Consider the following 27926-nt stretch of genomic DNA (forward strand, 5'->3'; position numbering starts at 1 on the left):
TTGACATCGGTTACACCAGAGCCGGAGCGGGCTCGGAGCGTGCTGCTGGACCCGGCTGGGGACTCCACGCAGACCGCACTACCTGGCGACGCAGCCAGCGGCTGCCGATTGGCTGCCACGCCCTGTCGAACCCCCTTCTCACCACCCCTCCCGCGCGGCCGCCCTGTGGTGCTCGGACGCCGATTGGTTCGGAACACTGTGGTCGTCACATAGGCTGAGATCAGCCCAGCGCTTGGGGGTGGGGTTAGCTGCCCCTCCCGGGTTAGGAGGCGAGGCGGGGCGGGGAGAGGGCGGGGGAGGCGCGGCGCGGCGCTGGGGCCGCTGCGGTAGAGCGCCTGGCGCGCCTGTTACCTGTGACCGCTCACCCAGCAGCTGAGGCGGGATGCTGAGCCTGCTGGAGGTCGGCGGGTTCGTGCTGGAGCGGGTGGCCACGGGCAGCTCCTTCTCCCTGGTGCTGGTTGCCTCCGCCTGTGTGCTGAGCCTGGGCTACCTGCTGCGTCTGGGTTCCCGGCGCCAGCCGTGGCCCGGTGAAGGGGTAGGTCGCGGGGCGGAGGAGAGGGACCTTCAGGGTGCGGGCTGAGATGGCGGGGCCGGGAGGAGGGGTGGGGTGTGCGTGCGTGAGTGTGTGGGGAGGGGGGGAGGCTTTATGGGGTCGGGGGGACCTCGGCTGGGGGAGGGGCCGCTGCCCCAGAGCCGGGGTGGCGAGGGGGGTTACTCAGCAGCAAGCTGGGCATCGGGGGGCTGAGGAAGAGGACGCCCGTGTTGCCTCACTCGGAGGGGGCTGCTCAGCGAGACCCGCAGCGTTAAGGGGGCTGTCTGAGAAGAGCCTGCTGACCTCATTTAGCAGCCTCCGCCCTACTTAGACCTGGGGTGCCCGGGTCCGACTTGGAGCCCAAAGCCTCGGGTCGCAAGGATGCACTTGATTCCTTCTGGCTGGAGAAACCAGGCTACGTGTGCCTCTGCTGGGCAGAGAGCTGCCCCCACGGAAGAGCGGGCGGAGTCTGACTGTAGGGGTGAGGATTTGTGGCATACTGTATTTAGCTTTAAGAAAAGGAGTACTTGTGGCACCTTAGAGACTAACAAATTTATTTGAGCATAAGCTTTCGTGAGCTACAGCTTGCTTCATCGGGTGCCACAAGTACTCCTTTTCTTTTTGCGAATACAGACTGACACGGCTGTTACTCTGAAACCTGTATTTGGCTTTTTTTCATGCCAATTCTTATCAAGCTGAACACCTTCTGGAGCAGTGCAATTGGATGGGGCACTGCCTTAGCTGTTATGCAGAAGAAAGGTTCCTTTGACTCCAAATAGGACTGACTTTTTGGAACAAGCTTTTAAAATGCATTTACATACATGTCCCTGCAACCTGTGAGCATAAAACTGAGGCCAGTTTGGAAGTTTATTTCAGAGCTATTTTGTTTTTATTGAATGACACTTCATTGCAGCCTTATCTGTTATCCAGCAGGCTTCATATCTTTCCATTTACTGTATCTTTCTATTCTAGTCTCATTAACTAGTCTCCAGAAGTATTTTTGAATCTTTCCAATCTTTAGATCTTTGGTTGATAACAGTCTCTTATCCCAAGCTGTAGGTGCCATAACGTGAGTAATGTCATGACTATTTATCCATTTACGTTCTTGGCCAATGTGAGTTGTTGAATCCTATTATTCACATAATGAACCATGAAATAAGTCAGCAGTCCTAGTGCAGTATTTGATTTAGAGAAGAATTGATCTAAATGTTAAATGAATATTCTCTTGCAGAAACACCCACCTTATATTTCGTCTAATATCCCTTTTCTTGGACATGCAGTAGCATTTGGAAAAAGTCCTATTGAATTTTTAGAAAATGCCTATGAAAAGGTGAGTCTTGCTTAATGAGTGGTTAAATGTACCTAGGATATTCTTATTTGTTCTGCTACCTTCTGTATTCCCAGAAACTATTTAGAATTTGGATAACTTTGAATCTCCTTGGAATGACATGTTTACACTTTGTCTGCCAGAGTTCAATATACCATACAACCTTGATAGTGTGGGCACATAATGTAGTAATACCTCATTCTGTGGGCAAGTTAATGATAGAAAGGTGAAGGAGATATAATATGATTAATAAATATCTACAGAATCATAATTTCAGTGGTGTCATCCTTTCTGGCATGGCAGGTAGGACTCGTTGCCCCCCTGTGGCTCCCAGCTTCAAGTCGTGTGGTCGGTGGAAAGTTTGTTAATGCAGTGTCTTTGGAACTGGGTCAAGCTGGATCTCATTCAAAAGCCTTTTCTTCCACAATGGTACCAAACATAATAAACTTAGAACAATTATGTAGATATGTAGTTGAGAAAAAATATTTAAAAATTAACATTTTGAATTATACTTTGACATAGGGACGCATTGCTTACATAAAAAGACATTGATCTTTGGTAATTCTAGGTAAGTTGGCCTTGATATGTAGAACTGAAAACATATTCATCAAAGTCATCATCAGTGTTGTCACCAGGTAGGGCATCACTGCTAGACATGTTGTCACATTGATCCTTATCCACACCGCACTTGCACATCTATGTACAAGACAGGCTACTGGTCAAACATTTGCAAGGGGTAGGCATTTGGTCTTTTCACACAAACATTTCATTAGCTGAATGATGGATTCAGGAGTGCATGGTATATTGCACAAAACTGGTGTGTTCAGTTCATCCTCCAAGACCATAGATGCCCAATAGGGAAGTGTAGTTTTGGATTTGCCTAATCATCCCATCCCAGTACTTTATAATTTGCCCTTGTTAATAACAGGTTTTGACTACCAGGGTACAGTCCAGTCTAATGGAAGGAGGGATAAGTCAGTGGTTTGAACATTGGCCTGCTAAACCCAGGGTTGAGAGTTCAATCCTTGAGGGGGCCATTTAGGGATCTGGGACAAAAATTGGGGATTGGTCCTGCCTTGAGCAGGGGGCTGGACTAGATGACCTCCTGGGGTCCTTTCCAACCCTGATATCCTATGATTATGGGTAGTTGCATCACCCCTTCCTCTAGTGTGGGGTGATCTTTACAATGCTCTGCTGCTGTAGCTTCCCTGCCTGGGTTGCTCACAAACAATACTCCTGGGGGAATTCTGCATCACTGTGCAATGCAGAATTTGCACAGAATTAATTTTCTGTGCAGAATTTCATTTCCCCCCCTGCAGAATTGGTGCTGCAGAGCTGCTGGCTGCCACTAGGGACCCCTGGAGCCCAGAGAGCCTGGCTCCTCGGCTTGCAAATAGAGGACATTGCCAGGGGGAGGGGGGCTGAAGGGTTCCAGGCAGCTGCAGTTTCCAGCATTCAGGAAACTCCATACAAGCCTGGAAGCCAGCATCAGGTGGTTTTTCCCTCTGTATTCCTGGGCTCTGGGGGAGATGAGAGTGCAGGTGTCTGGCTCTGTGGCTGGGCTCTGGGGGAAGAGGGGATGTAGATGGCTGGGCTGGGCTCTGGGGAACAGGGAGTGTGGGTGTCTGGGCTGGGGGGCATTCTACAGCTGGGCTCTCGGAAGAGGGGAGTGTGGGTATCTGGCCCCACGGCTGGACTGTGGGTGGGAGGGGGTGCGGGTGTCTGGCCCTGCAGCTGGGCTCTTAGGAGGAGCCAGACATGCACCCCTCAACTGTAAGCCCCCCCTCCAGCTCCTCCTTCTCCTGACAGTGTCCTCTGTTTGGGAAGCTCTATATGGTAGCCTTAGGGGAGCAAGCCAAAAAAGTTTCCTTTCAAGATGGGCCCAGCTGGTATGCATGACGCACCCAGACTGAGGCGTTCAATAAATGCATAACAGAGAAACAGGAACTAGGTTGTCATACGGGTTTCTTTAACTCTCTATTCCTGGCAGAATATTTTTTCTCTCTGTTACAGACATACTTGCTGATAGGTATTTTGAAATAAATTACCAAAATAATTGAAACTGGCATGACTATATTTTTATTTTGAAAATATGCAGAAGTTTATTAACTACAAAGGAAGAGATTTTAAGTGAATACAAGTAATGAGACATAGGTCAGACAGAACAAAGAGTAATGGTCTCAAGTTGCAGTGGGGAGGTTTAGTTTGGATATTAGGAAAAACTTTTTCACTAGGGGGGTGGTGAAGCACTAGGGAGGTTGTGGAATACCCTCTGATCCCACTGAGGGTTACCAAAAGAAACTACACCATCTGCTCAAGAAACTCCCTGAAAAAGCACAAGAGCAAATCTGCACAGACACACCCCTAGAACCCCGAGCAGGGTTCTACTCAAGATCTTCTACTCAAGATCCATAAACCTGGAAATCCTGGACACCCCATCATCTCCAGCATTGGCACCTTGACAGCAGGATTGACTGGCTATGTAGACTCCCTCCTCAGGCCCTACACTACTAGCACTCCTAGCTATCTTTGAGACACCACTGACTTCCTGAGGGCTTCTACATCCATCGGTGATCTTCCTGAAAACACCATCCTGGCCACTATGGATGTAGAAGCCCTATACACCAACATTCTACACAAAGAGGGACTACAAGCTGTCAGGAACAGTATCCCCGATAATGTCATGGCAAACCTGGTGGCTGGACTTTGTCCTCACCCACAACTATTTCACATTTGGGGACAATATATACCTTCAAATCAGCGGCACTGCTATGGGTACCCGCATGGCCCCACAGTATGCCAACATTTTTATGGCTGACTTAGAACAATGCTTCCATAGCTCTTGTCCCCTAATGCCCCTATTCTACTTGTGCTACATTGATGAATTCTTCATCATCTGGACCCATGGAAAAGAAGCCCTTGAGGAATTCCACCATGATTTCAGCAATTTCCATCCCACCATCAACCTCAGCCTGGACCAGTCCACACAAGAGATCCACTTCCTGGACACTACAGTGCTAATAAGTGATGGTCACATAAACACCGCCCTATACCAGAAACCTACTGACCGATATACTTCCCTACATGCCTCCAGCTTTCATCCAGACCATACCACACGATCCATTGTCTACAGCCAAGCTCTACGATACAACTGCATTTGCTCCAACCCCTCAGACAGAGACAAATACCTACAAGATCTCTACAAGCGTTCTTACAACTACAGTACCCACCTGCTGAAGTGAAGAAACAGATTGACAGACAGAAGAGTACCCAGAAGTCACCTACTACAGGACAGGCCCAACAAAGAAAATAACAGAACGCCACTAGCCATCACTTTCAGCCCCCAACTAAAACCTCTCCAGCGCATCATCAGGGATCTACAACCTATCCTGAAGGACAACCCATCACTCTCACAGATCTTGGGAGACAGACCAGTCCTCACTTACAGACAGCCCCCCAACCTGAAGCAAATACTCACCAGCAAACACACAACAAAAACACTAACTCAGGAACCTATCCTTGCAACAAAGCCTGTTGCCAACTGTGTCCACATATCTATTCAGGGGACACCATCGTAGGGCTTAATCACATCAGCCACACTGTCAGAGGCTCGTTCACCTGCACATCTAGCAATGTGATATATGCCATCATGTGCCAGCAATGCCCCTCTGCCATGTACATTGTCCAGTTTGGACAGTCTCTATGTAAAAGAATAAATGGACACAAATCAGACGTCAAGAATTATAACATTCAAAAATCAGGTCTCAGAGTAACAGCCGTGTTAGTCTGTATTCGCAAAAAGAAAAGGAGTACTTGTGGTACCAGCAGGAGAGTGAATTTGTGTGGGGGGGTGGAGGGTGAGAAAACCTGGATTTGTGCTGGAAATGGCCCACCTGATGATCACTTTAGATAAGCTATTACCAGCAGGACAGTGGGGTGGGAGGAGGTATTGTTTCATATTCTCTGTGTATATATAAAGTCTGCTGCAGTTTCCACGGTATGCATCCGATGAAGTGAGCTGTAGCTCACGAAAGCTCATGCTCAAATTGGTTAGTCTCTAAGGTGCCACAAGTACTCCTTTTCTTTATTCAAAAATCAGTTGGAGAACACTTCAATCTCTTTGGTCACTTGATTACAGACCTAAAAGTGGCAATATTACAGCAAAAAACTTCAAAAACAGACTCCAATGAGAGACTGCTGAATTGGAATTAATTTGCAAACTGGACACTATTAAATTAGGCTTGAGTAAAGACTGGGAGTGGATGTGTCATTGCACAAAGTAAAACTATTTCCCCATGTTTTTCCCCCCTACTGTTCCTCAGACGTTCTTGTCAACTACTGGAAATGGCCCACCTTGATTATCACTACAAAAGTGGTTCTCCCCCCCCCCCCACCCCACCCCCCCGGCTCTCCTGCTGGTAATAGCTCACCTTACCATACACACTGTAACATGAGTGATCAGGTAACACCCATTGTTTCATGTTCTCTGTGTATATAAAATCCCCCTACTGTATTTTCCACTGCATGCATCCGATGAAGTGAGTTGTAGCTCACAAAAGCTTATGCTCAAATAAATTGGTTAGTTTCTAAGGTGCCACAAGTACTCCTCCTTTCCTTCCTTAGAGGTTTTTAAGGTTAGGCTCGACAAAGCCCTTGCTGGGATGATTTAGTTGGGGATTAGTCCTGCTTTGAGCAGGGGGTTGGACTAGATGACCTCCTGAGGTCCCTTCCAACCCTGATATTCTATGAAGTCAGCAATGATTACAAGAAAAATAAAGATAAAATGTTTACTAATACTTAACAAGCTACATTAGATTCAAAGCAAGTTTTCTCACTACATTCTTCAGAAAATTACTGACCAAACTCTTAAGTCAGAACTCCTCCTCCAGGCCTATCCTACTTCCTTTGTCCTTTAGAGGCCATGAATATGATTGGCAGAGAGGGTGTCTTTCCTTCCTCTTTCTAGTCCTCTCCCTGCTTTAAGAAGCATTTCCAGCTAGGAGCATGGTGACAGGCCATTTGTGTGAATGGGAACTCTATGCTGTTTCTTTGCTAAGATGTAGATTTTTTTCACTCACGCCCTCTTTCCTGCCAAAGAATAGCTGCTTAGCAGGTAATGGCTCCTTGACCTTGTTTACACCTAAGGCTAAGGCATCAGCTTGCTATTTGTCTGTGAAGATCTGCTTTGGCCACTCCCCAGACTTGGATCACATATTAATAACACCATGTAATGGAATCTTATAACTTTACATACAATGTTACCATACATATTTTACCGGGATAATAATGACCAGCAAATTATAAGTTTTCAAATGACACCTCACAAGACATACTTTGTACAAAGATTATTACAATAGCAGACACAAAAGTATGTTCTGTCACACATGTATAAATGCACCCATTATTAGTGGCAATTTTTATCTGTCTGTTTTTTGGAAAACATCCACCAGTGTAGCTCTGCCAAGTGTCGTAATGTTGATTTTTAAACATTTTGACGAATATGTATCTACATAATTGTTCTAGGTTTGTCATGTTTGGTACCGTTGTGTTCATGGGTTGAGCTGGGTATAATTTCTCCAATTTCCAACGACACTGTATTATCAACTTTTCCACCAACCGGAGGACTGGAAACTGCAGAGGCAAGGGGCAGTGAGTCCCCCCTGTCCCCCCCCCCCCGGGTCCCCTGCCCCTCCAATGAGCTATTTGAATTACTTACCTTACCGTTTGTTGATACTACGCAGGTTCTCTTTCTCAGTCTCTTCCTTGCCGATAATCTTGGGTCTTAAAAGGTCAGCGTATGACTGGGCCCCTACCCTGACTAGTTGAAGAATTTGAGTGTCTATTGTAAACTATGAATAATTGGGTGTTCAACTGCACCAAGATTTAGTAGCCCAGGGAAAAAAATGAAATGATACTGATCCTGAACTCATAGTGTCTGAATTATGTCAGAAGAAGGCTTAATGGTTAGACTTTCTGGAACCACAAGCTCGACTTGTGGTACTGTTGATTCGATGCTTGTGAAATGGACAAACTGAATAATATGCACTTTGCTTCTTGGGGATTTTGGTCAAAAGTAGAGTTAGTTGTGTTTTATTGAAAAGTACTGGTTTATTAAACCCATAAAATCTCATGAAAGTGATTTGGGTTTGAAATTTCAACAAATAATCTAGCTTGCTATACCATGATTTCCAGGCTATATGTCCTGGGGCTGGGAGCCTGAAAGCCCTGGGAGATCCAGCTGTAGCTTAGGCTTTCAGGACTTAGTCTCCATGGCAGGGAGCCTGGAAGCCCAGATTCTAGCAGAGGCTTAGCTTCTGATTTCCGAAGCAAGGAGCCTGGAAATCCTGAGGGTTCTCAAAGGTTTCAGGCTCTCTGCCATGGAAGTCTTTACCTCTCTACGTCCATGTCCCCTTACTATTTCTGTGGTTTCACACACTCCTGTTTTAAAGAAGGTCTTCCCCCTGTTGTGTGAAAACCTCCACACAAATGAAAATGGAAACTGACTCATTAGACACAAAATGCAACCAAGTAAACAGGAAAAACACACATCCTTTATTTATAATCTTGGCTGTTACCTCAAATAAATCTAATTTTTCCCAATATAAGTTTGATTTCAGGTATTTATGTCCCATGACGTGATTTTTAGTCACTTCTTGTAAGAGTAGGGGCTTGTGCTTATTAACTTTGGTCAAACTTCTCCCCTCTTACCTTCCATTCTTCCCCAGTGTGCAGTGCAGGCTATGCATCAGTTGTCTAGTTCGATTGGAAAGGAGGACAGCAGCCCAGAGGTGGCTGCACTTCAGTAGTATTGTGAGCATATAGATTTGAAGCAATTAAAATCTGAAAGGTTCTACATAAGGATAACATTTTTTATAACTTTCCAGAGTCTCATTATTTTAAACTAACCTGTCCTTTCCCCTCCTCAGTATGGGCCTGTGTTTAGCTTCACTATGGTGGGCAAGACATTTACCTACCTACTGGGTAGCGATGCTGCTGCTCTAATATTCAACAGTAAAAATGAAGACCTGAATGCAGAGGATGTATACTCTCGACTGACCACACCAGTCTTTGGCAAGGGAGTTGCTTATGATGTACCTAACCCGGTATGTATTTAGAGTACAAAGTCAGTTAAACATCTAGGGTGCAGATCAAATTCTGACAAGGTTGCCATGGGCTGTTTGGACTATATGATGGGGATTGACAATATCTGTGAAATTCTGGTAGCATGGTTTGCCAACACAGTTGCTCATTTTGATTGTTAGGCATAGAGCGACCAAAGGCTGAACACATTTAGACTCTGGTATTGTTTTTTATATGGCCATCTATTGGTTTGGACAATACTTGTGGGTTAGACCTTCTCCTTCCACCATAGTAGAAAACTAGCAATTTAGCCTTCTTTGTTTTCCTTCCTCCTTTGAGTGTATACTTCCTGAGTGCTGCAGCACCTCACTGACCGTTTACTTTTAGCCTAAGAGCACCTATAGGCTCACTCCTTTCCGTGGGAGCTTGAGTGAGATTTTTTTTCCCCCCCCTACCAGGCCTATTTGTCCATACAAATGTGAGGCGGTACCACCTCCCCAAGCCACTTCCACAGTCCCTCTCTGTAGCACCAGATTTAAGTGCTTAGTGGTTTTCTTTGCAGAACTTTGCACTTCTGTCCTCACCAGCAGGTGGTATTGAGTTTTCTCAGTGCAGCAGACAGCAGCATAACCCTTCTGTTACCTCTACCCTCTTTGCCTTGTATTCTTGCAGAGGCTGAGACCGGAGAGAGAGGCAGCAGACCTTCCTCCCTGACTGTGGGAGGATGGAGGACTGTACAAAGTGAAAGCTGAGAGTTTGAGGATGATAGTTATTTAATGTGCTAGGGATGGCTGCATGCTTCAGAAGCATATTCCCATTCTACAGAGAGGGATAGTGGTGGCATACATAAACTGCTATGGAAGAAAAGAGAAAGTTAGAACCATGAGGCCTTCAGAATCCTTTCATTCTTGAAGAGCCAGCTAAACTAAGGCTGACTGGCTCAAATAATTTTAATCAAACCAGTAGGTGGCTGTATATTTGCCATGCTGAAAGTAGCAAGGTGGAATTCTTCTGCAGATTGCCCACAAGTTCATTTCAGAATGGACCAAGAACCTGGAACTTGCTGCCAGGAGAAATAAGTGTTCGCTAATCTCACTATTCAGAGCTAAATGCTAAACTCCACTCTTCAACCAAGCTGTCCAATGCTATCCCCATTCTAAGATGCACTTTTAAAAACCCATAAGCTTGGTGGCTGGGAAGGATAAGTGAGTGTTTGCATGGGCTTTTTTTTTGTTTTTTTTGGTACCTACGAGGCTCTCTGGGAAGAGACAATAAGTTGACTGGATAGATAGAAGGTAATTAAAATCTGAACAAGTATAGACAGAATATTGACTTAATGACTAACAAATATTGACGTAAAGAGGTTTGCAGAGGAGTTGCTCCAAATATGAAAGTAAACTTGAATTTCTTTGTAGGTGGTAATGTTCAATTGCTGAAGCTTTTGAGTGTGGAAAAATTAAAAAGCTTTAATTACAATTTAATGACAATGTGCATGTTCTGAAAGCAGTAAGAACCGGATTTAAGTGTATCCTAGAATGCAATTCCACACATTTGCCAGTTTCTGCTCACGAAAGAAGAATCTAGACTTGCTTTTGAAAACCTAGTAGAAGTTTATGTTGGCAGGAACTCAGTTCTATCAGTAGTTCAACGACCAACCAGGATTTCAGTTTTCAGTATTTTGTTCTTTATGTACAGTAATTTTGTAAAATTAAAATAAAATTCCCCACTAGTAATGACAGTGATGTGAGTTGAAAACCTCCCCAGCATTTATAATTTAGCTAAAAGTTCAATAGCATGAATTTCCAAATTAGGTCAGTTTTGAATTCTTTTAATAAAAAAAAAAAATTTCTTCCTCTATCTGGCTTCATTCCCAAAACATGGAGTAGCAGTAAGAGCCTGAAGCAGAACAGGATAAGAAAGCTTCAGCTGGTATAGAATACAGCAGCCCATCTGCTTGGAAATAATTCCACTACTCTGCTTTCGAAATAGAACCCATTAAAGATCTCTTTTCAAGATAGGCCCTTCTTCTTGAGGGTTTGCTTCTCACTCCAACCATAACCTTCAGCAATGGCTACCTTACACCAGTGCTTACACCAGTACCTGACGTGAAACTTGGTCAGTGGGATACTTGTTAACATGGATAGAACTGTCACAAGAGCTAGACTCAGACTTTGGAACTTAAACTCACAAAATATAAGAATGACTATTGATTTTGTGCTTTCAGAACTAAATGCCAAACCCATTTCTTTGATTAAGCTTCCTCATATGCTACATGAAAATTTAGAGCGGACGGAGCTTGCTACTTTTTAATGCCACTGCAGGTGAAGGAGGGAGATTTTTTTTTTTTTTGGTGAGGTGCACCTACTACACTGAAAACCATGTAAGTATCTAGATCAGTGGTGTCCAACCTCTTCACCCTGAACAAGGTCAAGGGGCCCAATATTTTGGGGCAGAAAATCTTCCCTGTTCTACTAGCTCCTATGTCTCCAGAGGGAGAAGGGAGAATGAGTGAAGTATGTTGTGCTCTAGCTATTCCCAGGTGGCATATAATCTCTTGTGGTCCTCTGTCAGATTGGAGTGTCCTCAGGCAACTTGTGCCTATGCTGCTTTAATCTGGGTTGGTGCAGAGAATTGGGGAGGTCCCCTCTGCCCTGCCCTGGATTGTGTGGGCGGCCATCCTTTACTAGGCACTCTGCTAGGCTAACGCACCCATTTGAGCTCCCTTCCTGCTCTCCCTGGGGCTCCCAGGCAGTGGGGGAGCTGCTGAATAGCTCTAGCACAAGAGGGATAGAAACTGTCTGGTGCACTCCTGGGTCGCAGAGCTGCTCATGGGGCTACAAGGAGAATTTTCATTTTCTGTAATCCTAACTTTCACCCATCGTAGGCCACTTGGAACAGGACTGAGGCTTGATGGTGGAAATTAGTGGATATATTTGGGCTGCTGCTTCTGGGTTTTTGTTTGTTTTTGACAAACAGCATGAGTTCAGTCTTTGTCTGTTAACCATGATCTTTATAATATGACAGTCATCTAAAATGATATATACAAGGTGGGTGAGGTAATGTGTTTTATTGGACTAACCTCTATTGATGAATGAGACAAGCTTTCAAGATTACACAGAGCTCTTTTTTCAGATCCTGTGTAAACTTGAAAGCATATCTTTTTCAGCAACAATATACTACCTCACCAGCTTTATCTCACTAATATCCTGGGACCAGCATGACTGGTACTATTGCATAGTAATTGCTGGCATACAGCTCCCTACCTTTCCCTAGTGGCCTCAAGATATCCTATATGTTTCTTGCTTTCAAAGGAAATGCACTACCTGAAGCACTGCTGCGGTTCTTGGAAATGGATAATGTTACTGGCAAACAATACAGCATGTTAAGACTGCTCTTTATGTACCCAGTTAGTGGGTAACTTGGCTGAATATGTAAGCTTAATACAATATCAAGTGATCTTCTGTCCCTTTCTGCAATCAAACCATGGAATTTGACTCCAATATGTGAATTAACTGCTATATAGTAACATTCTTGGTATGCCCTATCCAGTGAGAGATTCCATTTGCTAATGAACTAGTTCATATTTGTAATTACTGTAGTTATTGGGCTAGTTATGTTTTTGCTTTGAAAACTACATCATGCTACAAAAATGGTAATTTAACTATAATTGAATACATAGAGTACACTAGTGACTGTTGGTGGTGGGTGGCGGGGCACACTGAGATTGCCCAGTCAGGGCAAACTGCAAAGAAAAGGGCAGACTCAAAAGTGCTGGTTATACTTAGATTCACTAAGCCAGCAACAAAACGGCTTCTACAATACCTCACTGGTTGCCCAGAAACCAAAAACATAGTTTCCTTAAAGCAATCCAGCCTTGGGCTCTCACTCAGACAGCCAAGTTAGATATGATGAGGATACTGAAAATCTTGTTCATCATATATAAAGTTCTACCAATCCCAAGAGATTGTACACATTACCCACCAGGTCAATTAATATTTCAGATCTTACCCACGTACACGCTTATAGACAATTCTTATTAACTAAACTAAGATTTATTAAAAAAGAGTGTATTGATTAAAAGATCATTATTCAGTTATGAATCCAGTTCTTAGGTCAGTTTCATAGTAGAGATGGTGAGCTGCTGAATTGCAAAAAGTTCTTTCCAGGATCGGTTAATTAGGTTATAGTCCAAATAGGCAGCCCATATATAGATTTTTGTTCAGATTCTTCCATGAGAATTAGCAAGGTAATCCAGACTGGAGCTGGAGACCTCAGTCTTACGACTCAAGCTTCCCCTGACCAAGCTTAAGCAGATCTGAGGTCTTTTATAGATCTCTGGCAGGTTATCAATAGCCTTGTGACAGCAGGTATTCCTTTGGTGAAGAATAGTGGTTTTGAAATAAAAGCTCCCATTTCCTATGTGTACTCAAATAACCAGTTGGATTCATCAGCATAAGGTAATTATCCATTAAGCAGTTCATAAACGGTTTTTTACAAACTTCAAAGAGCAATATAGATGATATTATTACACTCAAGTTTCATCTAAACGTTAATATTCCCTTTTGATCTCTGAATCGATAGAGTATAGTAATGGATAGGAACCATCTGTTTACATGATTAACATCTAACAAGATAGAAATAAGCACATACAATTAGTATTTACCTCTAATTCTGTAACAATACATGTTTCCATTTCAAAGCTCTAGTCTACCTGCCATGGCTTGGTTATAAGGAATGGCCTTAATTACCATTTATATACTTTTGTAATATGTCTTTAAAGTTTGAATTCAGGTCATTTAGCCTGCTGGTTGCTTAACCCTTTCTGGCTCAGTGTTGCAACACTTAGTTAACATTTTCAGATTTGGGTGTCTAAACTTAGGCACTAAATAAGTGGCCTAATTTTCAAAAGGTGCCCAAGCATCTGCAGCTCCCACTGAAGTCCAATAGGATCTGCAGGTGCTGTTTAGCTATTTGAGTGACTTAGGAACTCTATTTAACTCTGAAAATGTTAGCCAAATGTAGTGCCAAACTTTAATATAGAATATGGTAAATGAGTTCTGCTTTGACACTGTAAGAGATTTGCAACTCCATCACAGTATTGTTGTTGTGGTTTGGATGTCGTTAAGCAAGCATTCTTGCTTGAAAACCAAAGCAACTAAACTCAAATGGAATTTCAGGTTTATAGCTTAGGTTTTGTTTTTAAATTTTGTTCTGGAATTTTTTAAAGCGTGTGTCATTGTGGAATCCTAATCTTGATTTCATTTTACTTTAGCTTCTAGAAGGTTCTACCTGTCCACAGTAACTTCTTTCTTTTTCTATTTCTGCCTTTTCTGTTTTAGTACCACTTGCAATACGCTATTAATGATTAAACTGTAATGACGTACCTCTAATATCTTAACCCTTGCAGGTGTTTTTGGAACAAAAGAAAATGCTAAAAACTGGGCTGAATATAGCTCAGTTTAAACAACACGTACCAGTAATTGAAAAAGAAACAAAGGAGTACTTCAAATCCTGGGGAGACAGTGGAGAAAGAAGTAAGCAAGATCAGATGCTTTGTGTTTTGAAAAGTTACACTGAAGGGAGTGCACGAAGTAGACAAAACTAGCTTCATCTGACAGTATTTTAATCTACTTGAACATTTTTAATAGGAAAAACAGGTCAAACTCTATCAGACATTCCATGCTCAGAAGAACCAGGTACAAAGCATGGAATGCCTTTGCCTACTTAAAGCTCAGGGGAGGATGAAGCCACTCTCAAACTTAGTAGTAGGTGTAAATAGCTAATTTGCTCTTGGCTTTGTAGTTCAGGCTGAATTAGGATAGTTTGGCAGGGGTTAGGCCACTTGTGCCTAATATCTTCACTGTTAAACCAGCAGTTCAGCATTTCTAAATGTTATTCCTTTGTTCCAGAATCAAGATCAATGACTCACATCCTCTTTAAAGAAACAAACCATTTGTACTTCCTTAACTAAAACAGTCTGTCTTAAACCAAATTAGATTAAAAAAATTAATCAGAAAAAATAGACTCCACCTGTCCATTTTATTGGTGAGCATTTATTCCCAAATTTCATTGATTTGAATAGGGCTGCTTCATCATGAGCGTGTTACTCTTGGGGGAATTCTGTGCCACTATGCAATGCAGAATTAATGTTCTGTGCAGAATGTTATTTGTTCTGGCAGAATTGGTGTTGCAGAGCTTCTGGCTGCCACTAGGGGCAGTTGGAGCCTGCAGAGTCTGATTCCCCAGCTCGCAAATATAGGACACTGCTGGGGGTGGGGGAGCTGGAGGCTTCCTGGCAGCTACAATTCCCAATATGCCCTAAAGGTAGGGTGACCAGACTGCAAATGTGAAAAATTTGGGACTAGGGTGGGGGGTAATAGGAGCCTATATAAAAGAGCGGCCCAAAAATCAGGACTGTCCCTATAAAATCAGGACATCTGGTCACCCTACTGGAAGGAAGGAGGTGGTGTGCAGGAAACTCAACACAATCTCAGGACCCAGCATCAGGCTGTTTCTCTCCCTGGGCTCTGGGAGTGGAGGGGGTCTGGGTGTCTGGGCCGGGGAGGGGGGGTTGGCACCCCATAGCTGGGCTCTGGTGGGGGAGGGCGTGTGTGTGTCAGGCCCTGTGATGGGGGCTGGGGTAGGCCCCACAGAACTCCCTCCAGCACCCCCAAATACCCCCTCCCAGTACACACACACCGCTCCAGCACCCCTAGATACCTCCCCCAGCTTTCCTTCCCCCAGTAGTGTCCTCTGTTTGGGAACTTCTATATGGTAACCCCATGGGGGCAGGGAGAACAAACAAGAATCTACTAAAAGACTGGAAGGGCAGACTTTTCCCCAAGATGTGCCAGCTGGCACATGTGACACACCCAGACTGAGGCACCCAACAAAGGCATAACAGAGAAACAGGAACTGAATTGTCATAAGGGTTTCTTTAACTCTCCACTCCTGGAGGAATCTCTTTTGTTGTCTGTATTGTTACAGACATACTTGCTGATAGGTATTCTGAAATAAATTACTAAAATAATCAAAATTGGCATGATTATGTTGTGTTGTTTTGACAACTAATATATGCAGAATTTTTAATTTTTTGGTGGAGAATTCCCCCAGGAGTAGCATGTGCATGAGTAAGAACTGCACAGTTGGGCCCACAGAATAGAAGATGGTTATGACTGAATTACTTGTGTTTCGAGAGCAGTCTTTAAAGCTATGTCAGATTTATCAGTAGAATATTTTTTTATTGCCACTCACCTCTTTTCTGACATGAGCAGTCTTTGTCCAACCCCCCCCAAACCTGACGTTACTCTTTTCAGGGAATGTTTGTTTGCATAGGCTTTAAGATTATCAGTGGAAGATTAGAATTGTACAGAAGCAAATTCTTTTCCTGATAACTGTTGACAACACTTTTTTGGATCCTTTCCAAATAAAACAGCTTTCCTCAAACATAGCCCACCTTTCCTTGCTTGTATATTGGAGTAGCTCAGTAAAAACACTCATATCACTGATGAAGTTAATAATGCCTTCCTTTTGCGTCCTTTGTTGAATTTGTTATGGTCATCTAAGACCCCAGGAAGTCTCTCTTCCTCGGTGATGGATTGTCAAGGATGGATGGATAGTCAGTATGGTCCAATCCACCACTTTTGTGGTGGATTAAGGAACAGATAAAGAGGTTTTTAATCAAGCTAGTTTTAAGACACAACAATGACTAACATACAGACCAGTACCCCAAAATGAAAAGTAGTAATAAAGGAGCCTCTGTAGCTCCTTAACCTGAACTGCCCATAAATTCAGTCTCTTGGGGTCATTCTCAGTGAACCAGCTGCCACTTCCTTCCTCAGTGCTGTCTTCCCTACAGCTCACTAGTAAGTGAGGACTCTGTATTTTAAAGACTCCAGACTCCTTCCTCTTTCCCAGCATGTTTTGTCACATAACGTGACAGCCATAGAATTCTTTCTCCCATTGTAACAGAGCAGCTTGGACATCCTCAAGCAGCTTACTCCTTCCTGTCTACTGTAGGTAAGGCACTGTGCAGAGTAAGCTTTGAGTCCAACCTTCAGGTCTGAGGATTATTGTTCCAAGACTGGCTTCTTGGTATTTTCTCTCTGAAACCAGATCTCATCAGTCTTCTTGTACAAGTGATACACCCTTCTTTTAGAGCTGTGAGCAGGGATCGTAGCACAACATAGCCCTCATCTCCAGTTGAAAAAAATTATCTTGGAAATACTTAAATATTTTTCCTTCAGTTGGTTGAAATGCACCTTATGTTCCCACAAAAGTGCTTCAAATCAACTGTGTGGTGTTGGGGAACGAGTTCAACCATCATGGCAATTACTTCTGGATTTTGTAGGGGTAAATAATAATCAAGTGCCAGTTTGGGCACATGTCGTTTGCACAAGCAGGGGCTTATAGCTGCCTCAGCTACTGAATTCCCCTTTAGTTCTTTACAGTGTTTTCTGTCTTCTCTCCTAACCAGCCTTTCCAGTATCCCCTTCCCACTGTCCCAAAACAGGGATCCATTTGTGGAAGAACACTTTCAGAAACACAGAGGAAAAAATTATTTAAAATTCTCTGTGTGTAGTCTGTTAATACCTTTTTTTGGCGGAAGTGAAAGTAGTGGCCTGTTAATCTTGTCACCATTTCCCCAAAATGCGTGCTGACTGATTTTCCTTTTCCTCCCTTTATTCAGATTTGTTTGAAGCTCTTTCAGAGCTCATTATTTTGACAGCAAGTCATTGTTTACATGGGAAGGAGATCAGAAGCTTACTCAGTGAGAAGGTGGCACAACTGTATGCTGATCTGGATGGGGGATTTACTCCTGCAGCTTGGCTTCTGCCAGGTTGGCTTCCTTTGCCTAGCTTCAGGTACCAAAAATAACACGTTAAACTGGATGTACTTAAGATACTTCTGTGCCTGTTTCAGCTATTTACTTAAAACATACTTTATTAAAGATGAATTTTAAATAAAAATGGAATGCAAGGATATTTCCTGTTGGGGAGACTATCAAAACACTGTTTTCATGGTGTAACCCCAACTAGAAATTAGGAAGACAGTTGCTTTTAACTGACATCTAAAAGCATAAGACGTATAGCATGCCTAAAAACATAACAATTACAGCATAACTAAATGTTATCCCCACAACTACTGAGTACCTAAGTTGGAGTCAAAGCATTAAGAATGTGGGTTTGGGAGTTTCTAAACATGTTGATTCAGTATAATTGAGCTGCCTAAATGTAATGCATGTAATTAAGTATATACCGTTCTAGTTCAAAGCACTTTTTGAAGCTTTGTTCATTTTCTACAAAGCAAATGACTTTTATGTAAGATATTTATTATATTGGGTCTGATCCTTCAAGTTCTGCATGAGCACATGGGTTTGTTTGCATCTTGTCTTAAATTCATTTGTATTAAAACTTTAGAATTAAAATGGCTACTACAAATAACACTTTTTTTTTGTATAGTATAATTGTATAGGCCCTTATTCAATAAAGCACTTAAGTGCTTGGTTAACTTCAAGCAAATTAGTAGTTCAAGTGATAATGTCAATACATATTCCATATTAGGTGAATATAGGCCAGTATGCATGTGCTGGAGAATTTCCTAGCAGCAGTACAAACTGGAGGGTACTGTCACATGTGCGCAGAACCATTTTGTTCTATCTGGACAGCACTAAATCCTTCCAAAAATTGCCTAGACTGCTCCTGGCCTGTGCAGAGGGTCTTAAAGGGCAGGCCATATCTTCACAGAGAATATCAAACTGGATTGCCTAGTGTATCTGGACATGTTATCAGTTAGCTGATCTGTAACCACACAACAATGTGAAAGCACGTTCCACCAGGGCACGGTCTATCTCTGTGGCCTTGCTGGCAAACCTCCCCATTCAGGACGTTTGGAAGGCAGAAACCTGGACGTCAGTGCATCCTTTTGTTGAAATTGTATAGTCAGCTCCTTGACTACGTTTTGGTTAGTTATGAAATATGTTCAGTAAACCAAATAACATCTGTCAGGTTTATTGCTCTAAGCCAATAATAATGTACAGAGAAAAGGTTCTCTATGATACCAGTCTCTGGGAAGCTGTCTCATGCAGTGATATTACATTCACCTTTTGCAGATGATGTGCTCACAGAGTTCTACATTTCAGCTGGGTAGTATTTATATGATGATTTTACGAGTCACATATCTCTTTACATGTCACTAAAATCCAACCCAATAGTTTGTCTCAGTTCCCAAACTTCTTGTTCTGTTCCTTCCTTATCTTTGTTTTGGATACTAGCATTTCAGGTACTGGTCCATGAAGGTATTTCCCTAGCTTGCATTAAGCCATAGAATGTGTATCGATGTTGACACGTTTCCTATCTGCTTATGCCAAATGCTTGCTTCAGCAAATGCAAGGTGTTATAGGATACTTAATCTAAATGAACAGGGTTATGGTATAGGCCAGTTTAGGCAACAACAGAATTCTAGTTGTGCTTAATTGCACTGGGTGTTAGGGTATGTTGTAACACAAAGCAGCTCTCTCTCTCTGGCCCATCTCATCAGCTCAGTGGAGCTTGAACCAGTTTTCCCAGTCTTATATTCCTTTGTGTTTCTGGTGTGCACATTGTACTGTGATGCACATTATCCACTCCATATTCCCAGAACTCCTTGATGGAATTACACCTATTGGATCACATACCTAATCTGTTCTGCTCCTCAAATTGGTATCTGAAATTACTATGACCCAGTTAATATTTGGGTAGTAAATGACTCACATGTCACTGAAATATTCCTTTTAAAGACTAGTGGAAACTTTTGTTTAGATAAAATGCCTAAGATACTTATTCACAATCTTTTCGATTGTCACTGATTATTTGCAAAGAAAAATTCTGCACATCTGATAAGTATTTACAGCATTTTGTGTGTTTGTTTTTATACAAAGACTCTAATAAAAATGCTTTGAATTACAGACGTAGAGACAGAGCACATAGAGAAATAAAGAATATTTTCTATAAAGTAATCCGGAAACGCCGGCAATCTGGGGACAGGGAAGATGACATGCTCCAAACATTGCTGGATGTTACCTATAAGTAAGTGAAAGTGTTGAAGGTTTGCCATTTAGAAGCGTAAGGGGGAAGTGCTTAGTATTTTAACAGGGTATACTTCATTTACCAAAATTTTCCAAGTCATTGCTGCATGACTCTTGTCACCCACCCCATCCTCCTCACGTCTCTTCATTGGGTTATTTGGCTTTCTCCTCTTATATGCAGCTTTCTATAGGATTTGGAGAGAACACCTCTTTCCATGCCACTTTGAGGATAATGGGTGGAATTTAGTCTTTTTTGCCACCTTCCTCTAGAGGCTGAAGGAATTCATTTTGTTTAGGTGCAGACTGTGTGAAGCACCCAAACAGTAGATTTCTTAAAACCAAGATTGATTTAAAAATGTAAAGAAAAATCAGACTAAAATACCCCACCTGAATACTGTGCAAAGCTCAGGGAGCTAGGCTTCCTTATCTCAATTATAGAGAAGAAAGATGTTACATGGGTACAAAACAAAACCTGTCCCTCCCCACCCCTTAGTCAGCATAACAGCCTCATTTTCCATCTCACTTACCCAGCCTACTTATCGATCTTTACGGTAAGGAACTCTAAACCCACTAGATGAGGTCACCTCAATGTTTCCATAATGCAGATTTTATCAGGAGTCTCTTCTAGAGAGGATATGCCACAGTTGGTGTCTCCAGTAAAGTTTTGTCTTCTAATCATCTCTGGAAAGCGTCCCAGCCTTCTTATCTTCAAGTCCCATATTTCAAAAGCCCTTTTGAGCTCAATTTCTGTAGCCTAATCAAGGTGGTTGGTTTTTTAATTTCCTTTCCATTATGTACTGCAGGAGTTAGGCTGTACCCCTGTTGCATGCCTCGTTTCTCAACTGTACCCCTGCTGGATGCCTCTAGTTTCTGTTGCCCTCAAGCCTCTTTTGAAATCTTTCAGCAGTTTCTTCTACCATGACATATATATTGACAGACCCTTTCTCACACCTCTGTTCTCAGTAGAAAGAAAAAGAATTGAGTCTGAGTCAGTAAAATTCCATGCACAAATGGCAGACTTAAGGTGTGGTCTTGCCAAGTTCATTACTAGCTGTGTTTAAGTGTAGATCAAAAGGTTAGGAGGTTTTGTTGTAGATGCTTAGCCAAATGTTGGAGGCAGCTGTCAGATAGCTGTTGCTTTTCTCCCTCATGGCAGCCATGTGATGACTTTCTCTCTAGCTCCTTGCCTTGCAATCTCTCTTTTTTCCCATGCATCTGCAGTTCCCCAACTGGAGGAAGGAAAAAAACTGAAGCTAAAAGTATCTACAGTCCAACATTTAACATGATGTATGGCACTATATCTGGATACCTAATCAAGTAAAGCTAGCATGTTTTTTATTTCCTTAATCTAGGGATGGCCGTCTGCTGACAGACGATGAGATTGCAGGAATGCTTATTGGGTTGTTGTTAGCAGGCCAGCATACCTCTTCTACCACCAGTGCTTGGCTTGGCTTCTTTTTAGCTAGAGACAAATCAATACAGGAACAATGCTATGCAGAACAGAAAACAGTTTGTGGAGAAGACTTGAAGCCCCTAAATTATGACCAGGTTTGTTTGTTTATATAACTTTCAGGCTATCTTTAAATTTTTGAAAATGAATTTATAAAAATGTTTTAAACTCTTACTCAGATACTGTTACAATTACAGCATCTGTCACATGTATGCTAGATGCTCATATCCTTGAACTTGGTGAATGAAAGCAGGTTTTGGTGGTAGCTTGTATTCTAGTATCACCTTCTGGATAGTGGAATTTTTTTAATTCAATCAAATAAAGCAGAAACAAACAGGGTAGCTACTGAAGTATATATTTGGAATTATGTATTTAATATATGAGCAGCTTATCACATGGATTTTTCAAATGGAAAAATACTGTTTTATGAATGTTAAATATTCCTAAATCATGAGGAAACTGATAAAGTTTACTATATTTGCAGCTGAAGGAGCTGAACATGCTGGACCGCTGTCTGAAAGAAACTTTAAGGCTTAGACCTCCTATAATGACCATGATGAGAATGGCCAGAACTCCCCAGGTGAGCATATTTGTTGACTCTGTCCAGATCAGTGGTGTGGCTGTAATGTACATCAATTGTAAATCTGTAGTAGATAGGGAATGACAGTCAGAAAGGATGCAAGTCCAAACTAGGTTTTTAACTTAGCAAATGTCACCGACGAGATTAGCAAGTTATGCAGTGAGCTGCACAGTGTGCAGAACGCTAATTAGCACAGGGGCATAGGAGGACTGGAATTTGATGGTTTCAGCTTATTCCTGTCAGACCAGGGAAAATGAAGAAGAGTTTGGGAGCCAGCGGCACTAATCTGTTTATCAGAGAACTTGTTGTGGCATTTTTGTTGTACCTTGCTAAATCACCGATGCTGTGGGTCTGTTATACCCTTTTTCTTTTAAGGGCATAAAGATCAGGATCTCCCCTGCCTTGAAACTTGTCTACGTTCTGCACTTGTGAATATGAAATTAGTATATTTAATTTTATTTATTGTACTGTGGTATTTCTGTTGGTAAACTAATCTTGCTTCCTCCTGAAGGGCCTTCTGTCTCCTACATTGACACTTGTTCCTTTGTACTTTGAAAAACACAGTGCTATCTAGTGTGAACTTTTCATCTCTTGCCTCTTGGTCTTAGTTTGATTTGTAGTTTTTCTAACCTGTTAGTACCCTGCCCTTCTTACCTGATATACCTCACATCTGCTTTGCAATGCACATAGGCTGAGCACTGATGTCAGCTGATCTGAAAATGAGGCCTATATGTCTCTGATATTAAGCAGTCTGATTACCTCTGACTGTCCCCTTGGGCACAAACAATAGATTTCTTTAAAAAAACATCTCTCTACAGGTGAGTGAGAGAGCAACTGATGTTGGAGTGGAGTGCTGTTTGGGTTTTGGTTAATAAATATTCTTGTATAACTGCTGTTCTATGATGTGGAAGAGAACATGCTTAACTTCAGATTTTAAAACTTTTATTTTTACTGTTTGTAGTGTTTGGATGCTTACTTGAATGACCTTAACTGCATTGCAGCTAAGTCTTTCATGTGTGTGGGTACTGAGAGATCTAGTTCTGTTTCGGGAATGAACAAGTCAAGCTGATGATCGCAGATATATCACTATGTATAACATTTTAAGGGGGGGAAAAAAAAGTGATACTTTCCTTACTAGGTCTTACTATTTTCATCTCAGTCTAGTTCAACAATAGATGGAGCTGTAACACAGGCTCCTTTATTCTGAAAGTACCTTGTTTAACTCCAAGGAAAGGAAGCTTTTTCTCTTGTGTAACACGCTGTTCTGTTTCTTTTTGCATGAATGCATGAGAAACCAGAACACTTTTTCTCTCCAAACACCCCTTTTGTCTTTACAGGTATTTCTCAAGGTTTCAGGCTACTATCTTGATGGGGTGCCCAATATTGCTTCTAATGCAACTGACAAATTTTCTTACACTTGTCTTTCCCTATTTAAATTTTCTTTAAATGAACAAAAAAAAAAAAATCACACAAAGAGATCCACAAATCTTCTGTAGTAAGAGACCCCTTCAATAGGAGGCTTTTTGTGTGTGAAAATAAGCTCAACACTTGCTCATGCGACATGCATGGTCATGGCTAGGGTCCCAGGGACACAGTCCCATCTTTGGAAGGGAGGCAGAACAGTAGTAATGTCAGCATCTTTTACCCGAACATGCATCTTTCCAGATTCTATCCTCAGTCAGTGAGGGGTGGGTGAAACAGAATCTAAAGATTGAGTAAACTGGAACAATAAAAAAAAAAAAAAAAAGCCTGGGGCATAATTACCAAAAGGGCTCTGAAGATTTGGAGAATGGTGTGCAACACTTGAGAGAGAGAGAGGATGGCAGTGCTAATTTCCTTTCCTTTCCTTTCCTACTTTGTTTCTTTTTAATTTTTTTACTCCTTTCAGTCTTGATCAGTCTCCCCAAGCAGAGTTGGCCCCGTTTCCTAGCATGCAGTCACAGAACTTCATTGTCTGGCTGTAAAGTCTGTTTTACTGTATTACGCAGGCAGTACTTCTTTTGTCTTTATATTTACTTAACAGCTACACTTACATACTGTGTCCCAAATAAACCTGCTGTACATAAGATGCCAGTTTGGGAGCAAAGTATTCTTGAAAGTATATTCACCTGGGCATCATGATTAATATGAAACGCATTTTCACCAAAACTGGAAAGTCCTTGTGCAACCTGCACCATTTTTAAAATTTTCTTCTTTTAATTTTTAAAAGAATTTGTTGTGCAGAGGAAATGAGCTCACTCCGTGTTCATAAGCTACGTATTACAACGATCTGAATACAGTACGTAGCATACATTCCCCTACTACCGCAGACAACCTCCACCCTATACTACTATTCATAAATGTATCAAGCTGTATCTTAACACTAGTTGTTGTTTGCTCCTACTACTCATATTGGAAAGCTGTTCCAGAACCTCATTCCTCTGATGACTAGAAATCTTCTAATTTCCAGATTAAATTTATTCAGGGCCGGTTATATCCATTTATTCTTATGCCAACATTGTCCTTTATAAATGCACCAAGGGTAAATACCAAAGAGGGAGAAGAACTATTTTAAAGTTGTGTCTCAGCCTTTATTTTGCCAGGGTAAACAAGCCAAGCTTTCTTAATCTTATTCTAGGTTTTCCATTCTCCATATCTTCCTAATAGCTCTTCTCTGCACCTGTTTTGACTGAATTCATCTTTCTTGACCATCGGTGTGACTAGACTTAAACATAGTATTCCAGCGGAGGTCCAGATTAGAGTTAGACTACTCTAATTATTCAACTAAAAAAAACTCTTTATAAACCAAGCTGAGGATGACACTGGGAGAACTTTTGCAGAAGGGAAAAGGGAGAACTGCTTTTTGTAACAGGACTTTTGTTTATTTTTTGTTTTTTTCCTTGTAGACTGTTGCTGGCTATACTATTCCTCCTGGCCATCAGGTTTGCGTATCTCCCACAGTTAATCACAGACTTAAGGATTCCTGGATAGAAAGTTTAGAATTCAAACCTGACCGTTACCTCCACGATAACCCTGCAGCTGGAGAGAAGTTTGCATATGTGCCATTTGGTGCTGGTAAGTCCAATGATACACTCAGAAATTGCATTAGGACTTAAGGGTTCTCAAACTTCATTGCACCGTGGCCCCCTTCTGACAACAGGAGGGGGCTGGAGCGGGAGTCAGCGTGAGCCCTGCTGCCCCAGGTGGGGCTGGAGCTAGGGTTTCAGCCCTGGGTCTCAGCAAGTCTAATGCTGGCCAACGTGACCCCATTACAATTGGGTCGTAACCCACTTTGGGGTATTGACCCAGAGTTTGAGAACCAGTGCATTGATAAAATAGCAGCATCTTAGTAATTCAAACATCTGTTACCCAATGCCACCTTCACTTTTAAACTAAAGGGACTTAGTCGATTTTAAAATCTAGTCCATTGGAAGTATTTTTTGGTACAACACTTGAGTCCTTGCCACTGTGTGGTCTTACACCCACACTGTCCAAAGTTTTTTGAAAGTTTTTCTCTTGTTGCTTTGTAAAAGACCCTCTCAAATGGGAGACTGATCAGATGAGGAGAGAAAGTGAAACTGACTGTAAAAGTGCTGTTTAATGCATGAAGTAAAAAGTTTTGTCTTCTATTTCAATTAATGTAATTTTAGTTTTTGCATGTCTAAAGATTCCTTGCTTACTGCTCCAAGCATGTCTTTCAAGTTTGTTTACTTATTGTCAAGGGGAAAAAACTACACTAACGTTCACTGTGCAGAGTTCAATTCTGATGGCAACAATAACTCTATCATTGTACATAACATTCAGAGGAAAGTTTTATGACTGATCTGGGAATAACTTTTCAATGTGTGTTCTCTCTTAATGCTGAATTAATGAAGATTTTTGCCAAGAAAATAAAGCAGATTCTGTTCTGTAGATAGTATGTGAGATTTGCTGCTGTGAAGATTGTTTTAATTTCAAATTCAACCCTATGTACTACTCCTATTAACCAGTAGTGGTATGGCTGTTAAAGATATACACGTGCTTATTCCTACTGATGTCCATCAGTCTTAAGTATGTGCTTTGCTGAAGCAGTACCATAAACAGTTGTTTAAATACATTGAAAGAAAGCAGTGTACATTTTAAAGCTAATTGTTTAACTCTTTATTTTAGCTCATGATGCATTACAAAATGCATTAACTATTCTCCTCTTGGGTTTTCTTCTAGGCCGTCATCGTTGCATCGGAGAAAACTTTGCTTATGTTCAGATTAAGACTATTTGGTCTACTCTGCTTCGTTTATATGAATTTGATCTCATCAATGGATATTTTCCTACTGTAAACTATACAACTATGATTCACACACCTGATAACCCAGTTATCAGATACAAAAAGCGATCACACTAAGTTTGAGACAAAATTATTTCTCTATTTAAATAAATTGACACAATTAAATGGTTAATAGAAAAGCTGGTCCATTGGATGTGTAGTGTTACGAAAGTGAGGTTAATTTAGCTGTAAAATGTGAAATTGTTGTACACTGCACAGTACTGTACATTCTAAATTACACAACTAAAAAAGAAAGTGTCTGGTTAACAATTTTAAGATGGATGCTCCATATCAGTATAGGTGAATCCAACTGGTCAGTCAAATTTTAGGACAGGTGAACATCTAATTTTTTTTTACAAGCTTAAATTTTAATTGGTGCTTTTAAAAAACCTATTTTCCTTGATTCAGCTACTTTAAGGGGCAAGACTATGCTCTCATGGACATCCATGGGAACTGATGTGTATTTTAATGTGAACAAGTTGGAACCTGCTCACTTTGCAGATTTTCAGCCCTATCTATGTTTGGAGAAGTGAACGCTTTTCATGAGAATGCTTGATAGTTCTTTATATAAAAATTGCCATGGGTTTTAATCTAGAAAACCATAATATTTTCAAATGTGACAGGTGATTTAAGTGCTCATCTTGAGACAGTTTTTAAGGGTTGGGATTTTCAGAAAGTGCTGAACTGTCAACTCTCTGAAAATTAGTTTCATTTTAAATTATGTAAAATTAGTCACACTTGAAAGTCTTGGTTTCAGTGCAAAGATTAGCAGTAGAACCTTACAAATCCAGAATTAATAGTTAAGAGTAAGCAGAGCAAGGCAGTTGTATCCCATGTATATCTGAGAAGTGTAGTTTCTTTAACTCTGTTCATTTTGTACTAAAGGAAGTGAATGAAAACTAGTGTGTACTACTGTATTAACTAGGAGTATATCCAGTGTTTAGAATGATGTAGAGGGAAGAATGGGTACTATAAAAACTTTTGTTTTAAGAACTGCCTGCTGTTTGGGGGACAAGGTCCTATTAATAGCCAACCTTCCGCAACCCTTTACTATTAAATCTTGGCAACCACTGAAGCTGTTCACAAAGAGGCACAGTGAATTAATAAGGTTCTTCTCCCATAATTCACATGGGAAGGGGTAACTTATTTCAGGACTGTTAAATGTTGTACTTGTGTAGTAGAAAATAGCTCTGATGTGACTTGCAGAAATTTTTCATTAAAATTTATAAACTTAGTTTCCTGTGCTCAGAACACTGTTCATACTTTTAGAAAAATATAGAAAGTAAGCTCTTTTAATAAAGGAATGGATAAATGTGAACTTAAGCCAGCCTGATGCTAAGGGTATGTCTACACTACGGAATAAGGTCGAATTTATAGAAGTCGGTTTTATATATTCGAGTGTGTGTGTCCCCACAGAAAATGCTCTAAGTGCATTAACTCAGCGGAGTGCTTCCACAGTACGGAGGCTAGAGTCGACTTCCGGAGCGTTGCACTGTGGGTAGCTATCCCACAGTTCCTGCAGTCTCCGCTGCCCATTGGAATTCTGGGTTGAGATCCCAATGCCTGATGGGGCTAAAACATTGTTGCGGGTGGTTCTGGGTACATATCG

General features: G+C 41.6%; 1 protein-coding gene across 2 annotated transcripts; it reads left to right on the forward strand.

The window, feature by feature from the left end:
* The first annotated feature begins 294 nt into the window (after window positions 1-294).
* CYP51A1 (cytochrome P450 family 51 subfamily A member 1) lies at window positions 295-27551 on the forward strand. Of its 2 annotated transcripts, XM_048838122.2 has the most exons (10): window positions 295-535; window positions 1764-1862; window positions 8786-8962; window positions 14347-14473; window positions 17629-17803; window positions 19886-20005; window positions 21357-21552; window positions 21939-22034; window positions 24920-25088; window positions 26217-27551. In XM_048838122.2, exons 1-10 carry the CDS (start codon window positions 383-385, stop codon window positions 26393-26395), a joined length of 1491 nt encoding a protein of 496 aa, XP_048694079.2. In that variant the 5' UTR covers window positions 295-382; the 3' UTR covers window positions 26396-27551. The 2 variants fall into 2 exon arrangements, with proteins under 2 accessions (XP_048694079.2, XP_048694080.2); XM_048838123.2 differs by lacking the exon at window positions 1764-1862.
* Window positions 27552-27926: the final 375 nt, after the last annotated feature.

Source organism: Caretta caretta, chromosome 2, assembly GCF_965140235.1.
Source record: "Caretta caretta isolate rCarCar2 chromosome 2, rCarCar1.hap1, whole genome shotgun sequence".
Classification (NCBI taxonomy): Eukaryota; Metazoa; Chordata; order Testudines; family Cheloniidae; genus Caretta; species Caretta caretta.

Bases quoted from the DNA above. Each gene is read 5' to 3' on its own strand.
- CYP51A1 (XM_048838122.2), top strand. From the start codon at position 383: ATGCTGAGCCTGCTGGAGGTCGGCGGGTTCGTGCTGGAGCGGGTGGCC. The intron at 536-1,763 runs GTAGGTCGCGGG...ATTCTCTTGCAG, and splicing joins AGCCGTGGCCCGGTGAAGGG to AAACACCCACCTTATATTTC. The intron at 22,035-24,919 runs GTGAGCATATTT...TTTTCCTTGTAG, and splicing joins GAATGGCCAGAACTCCCCAG to ACTGTTGCTGGCTATACTAT.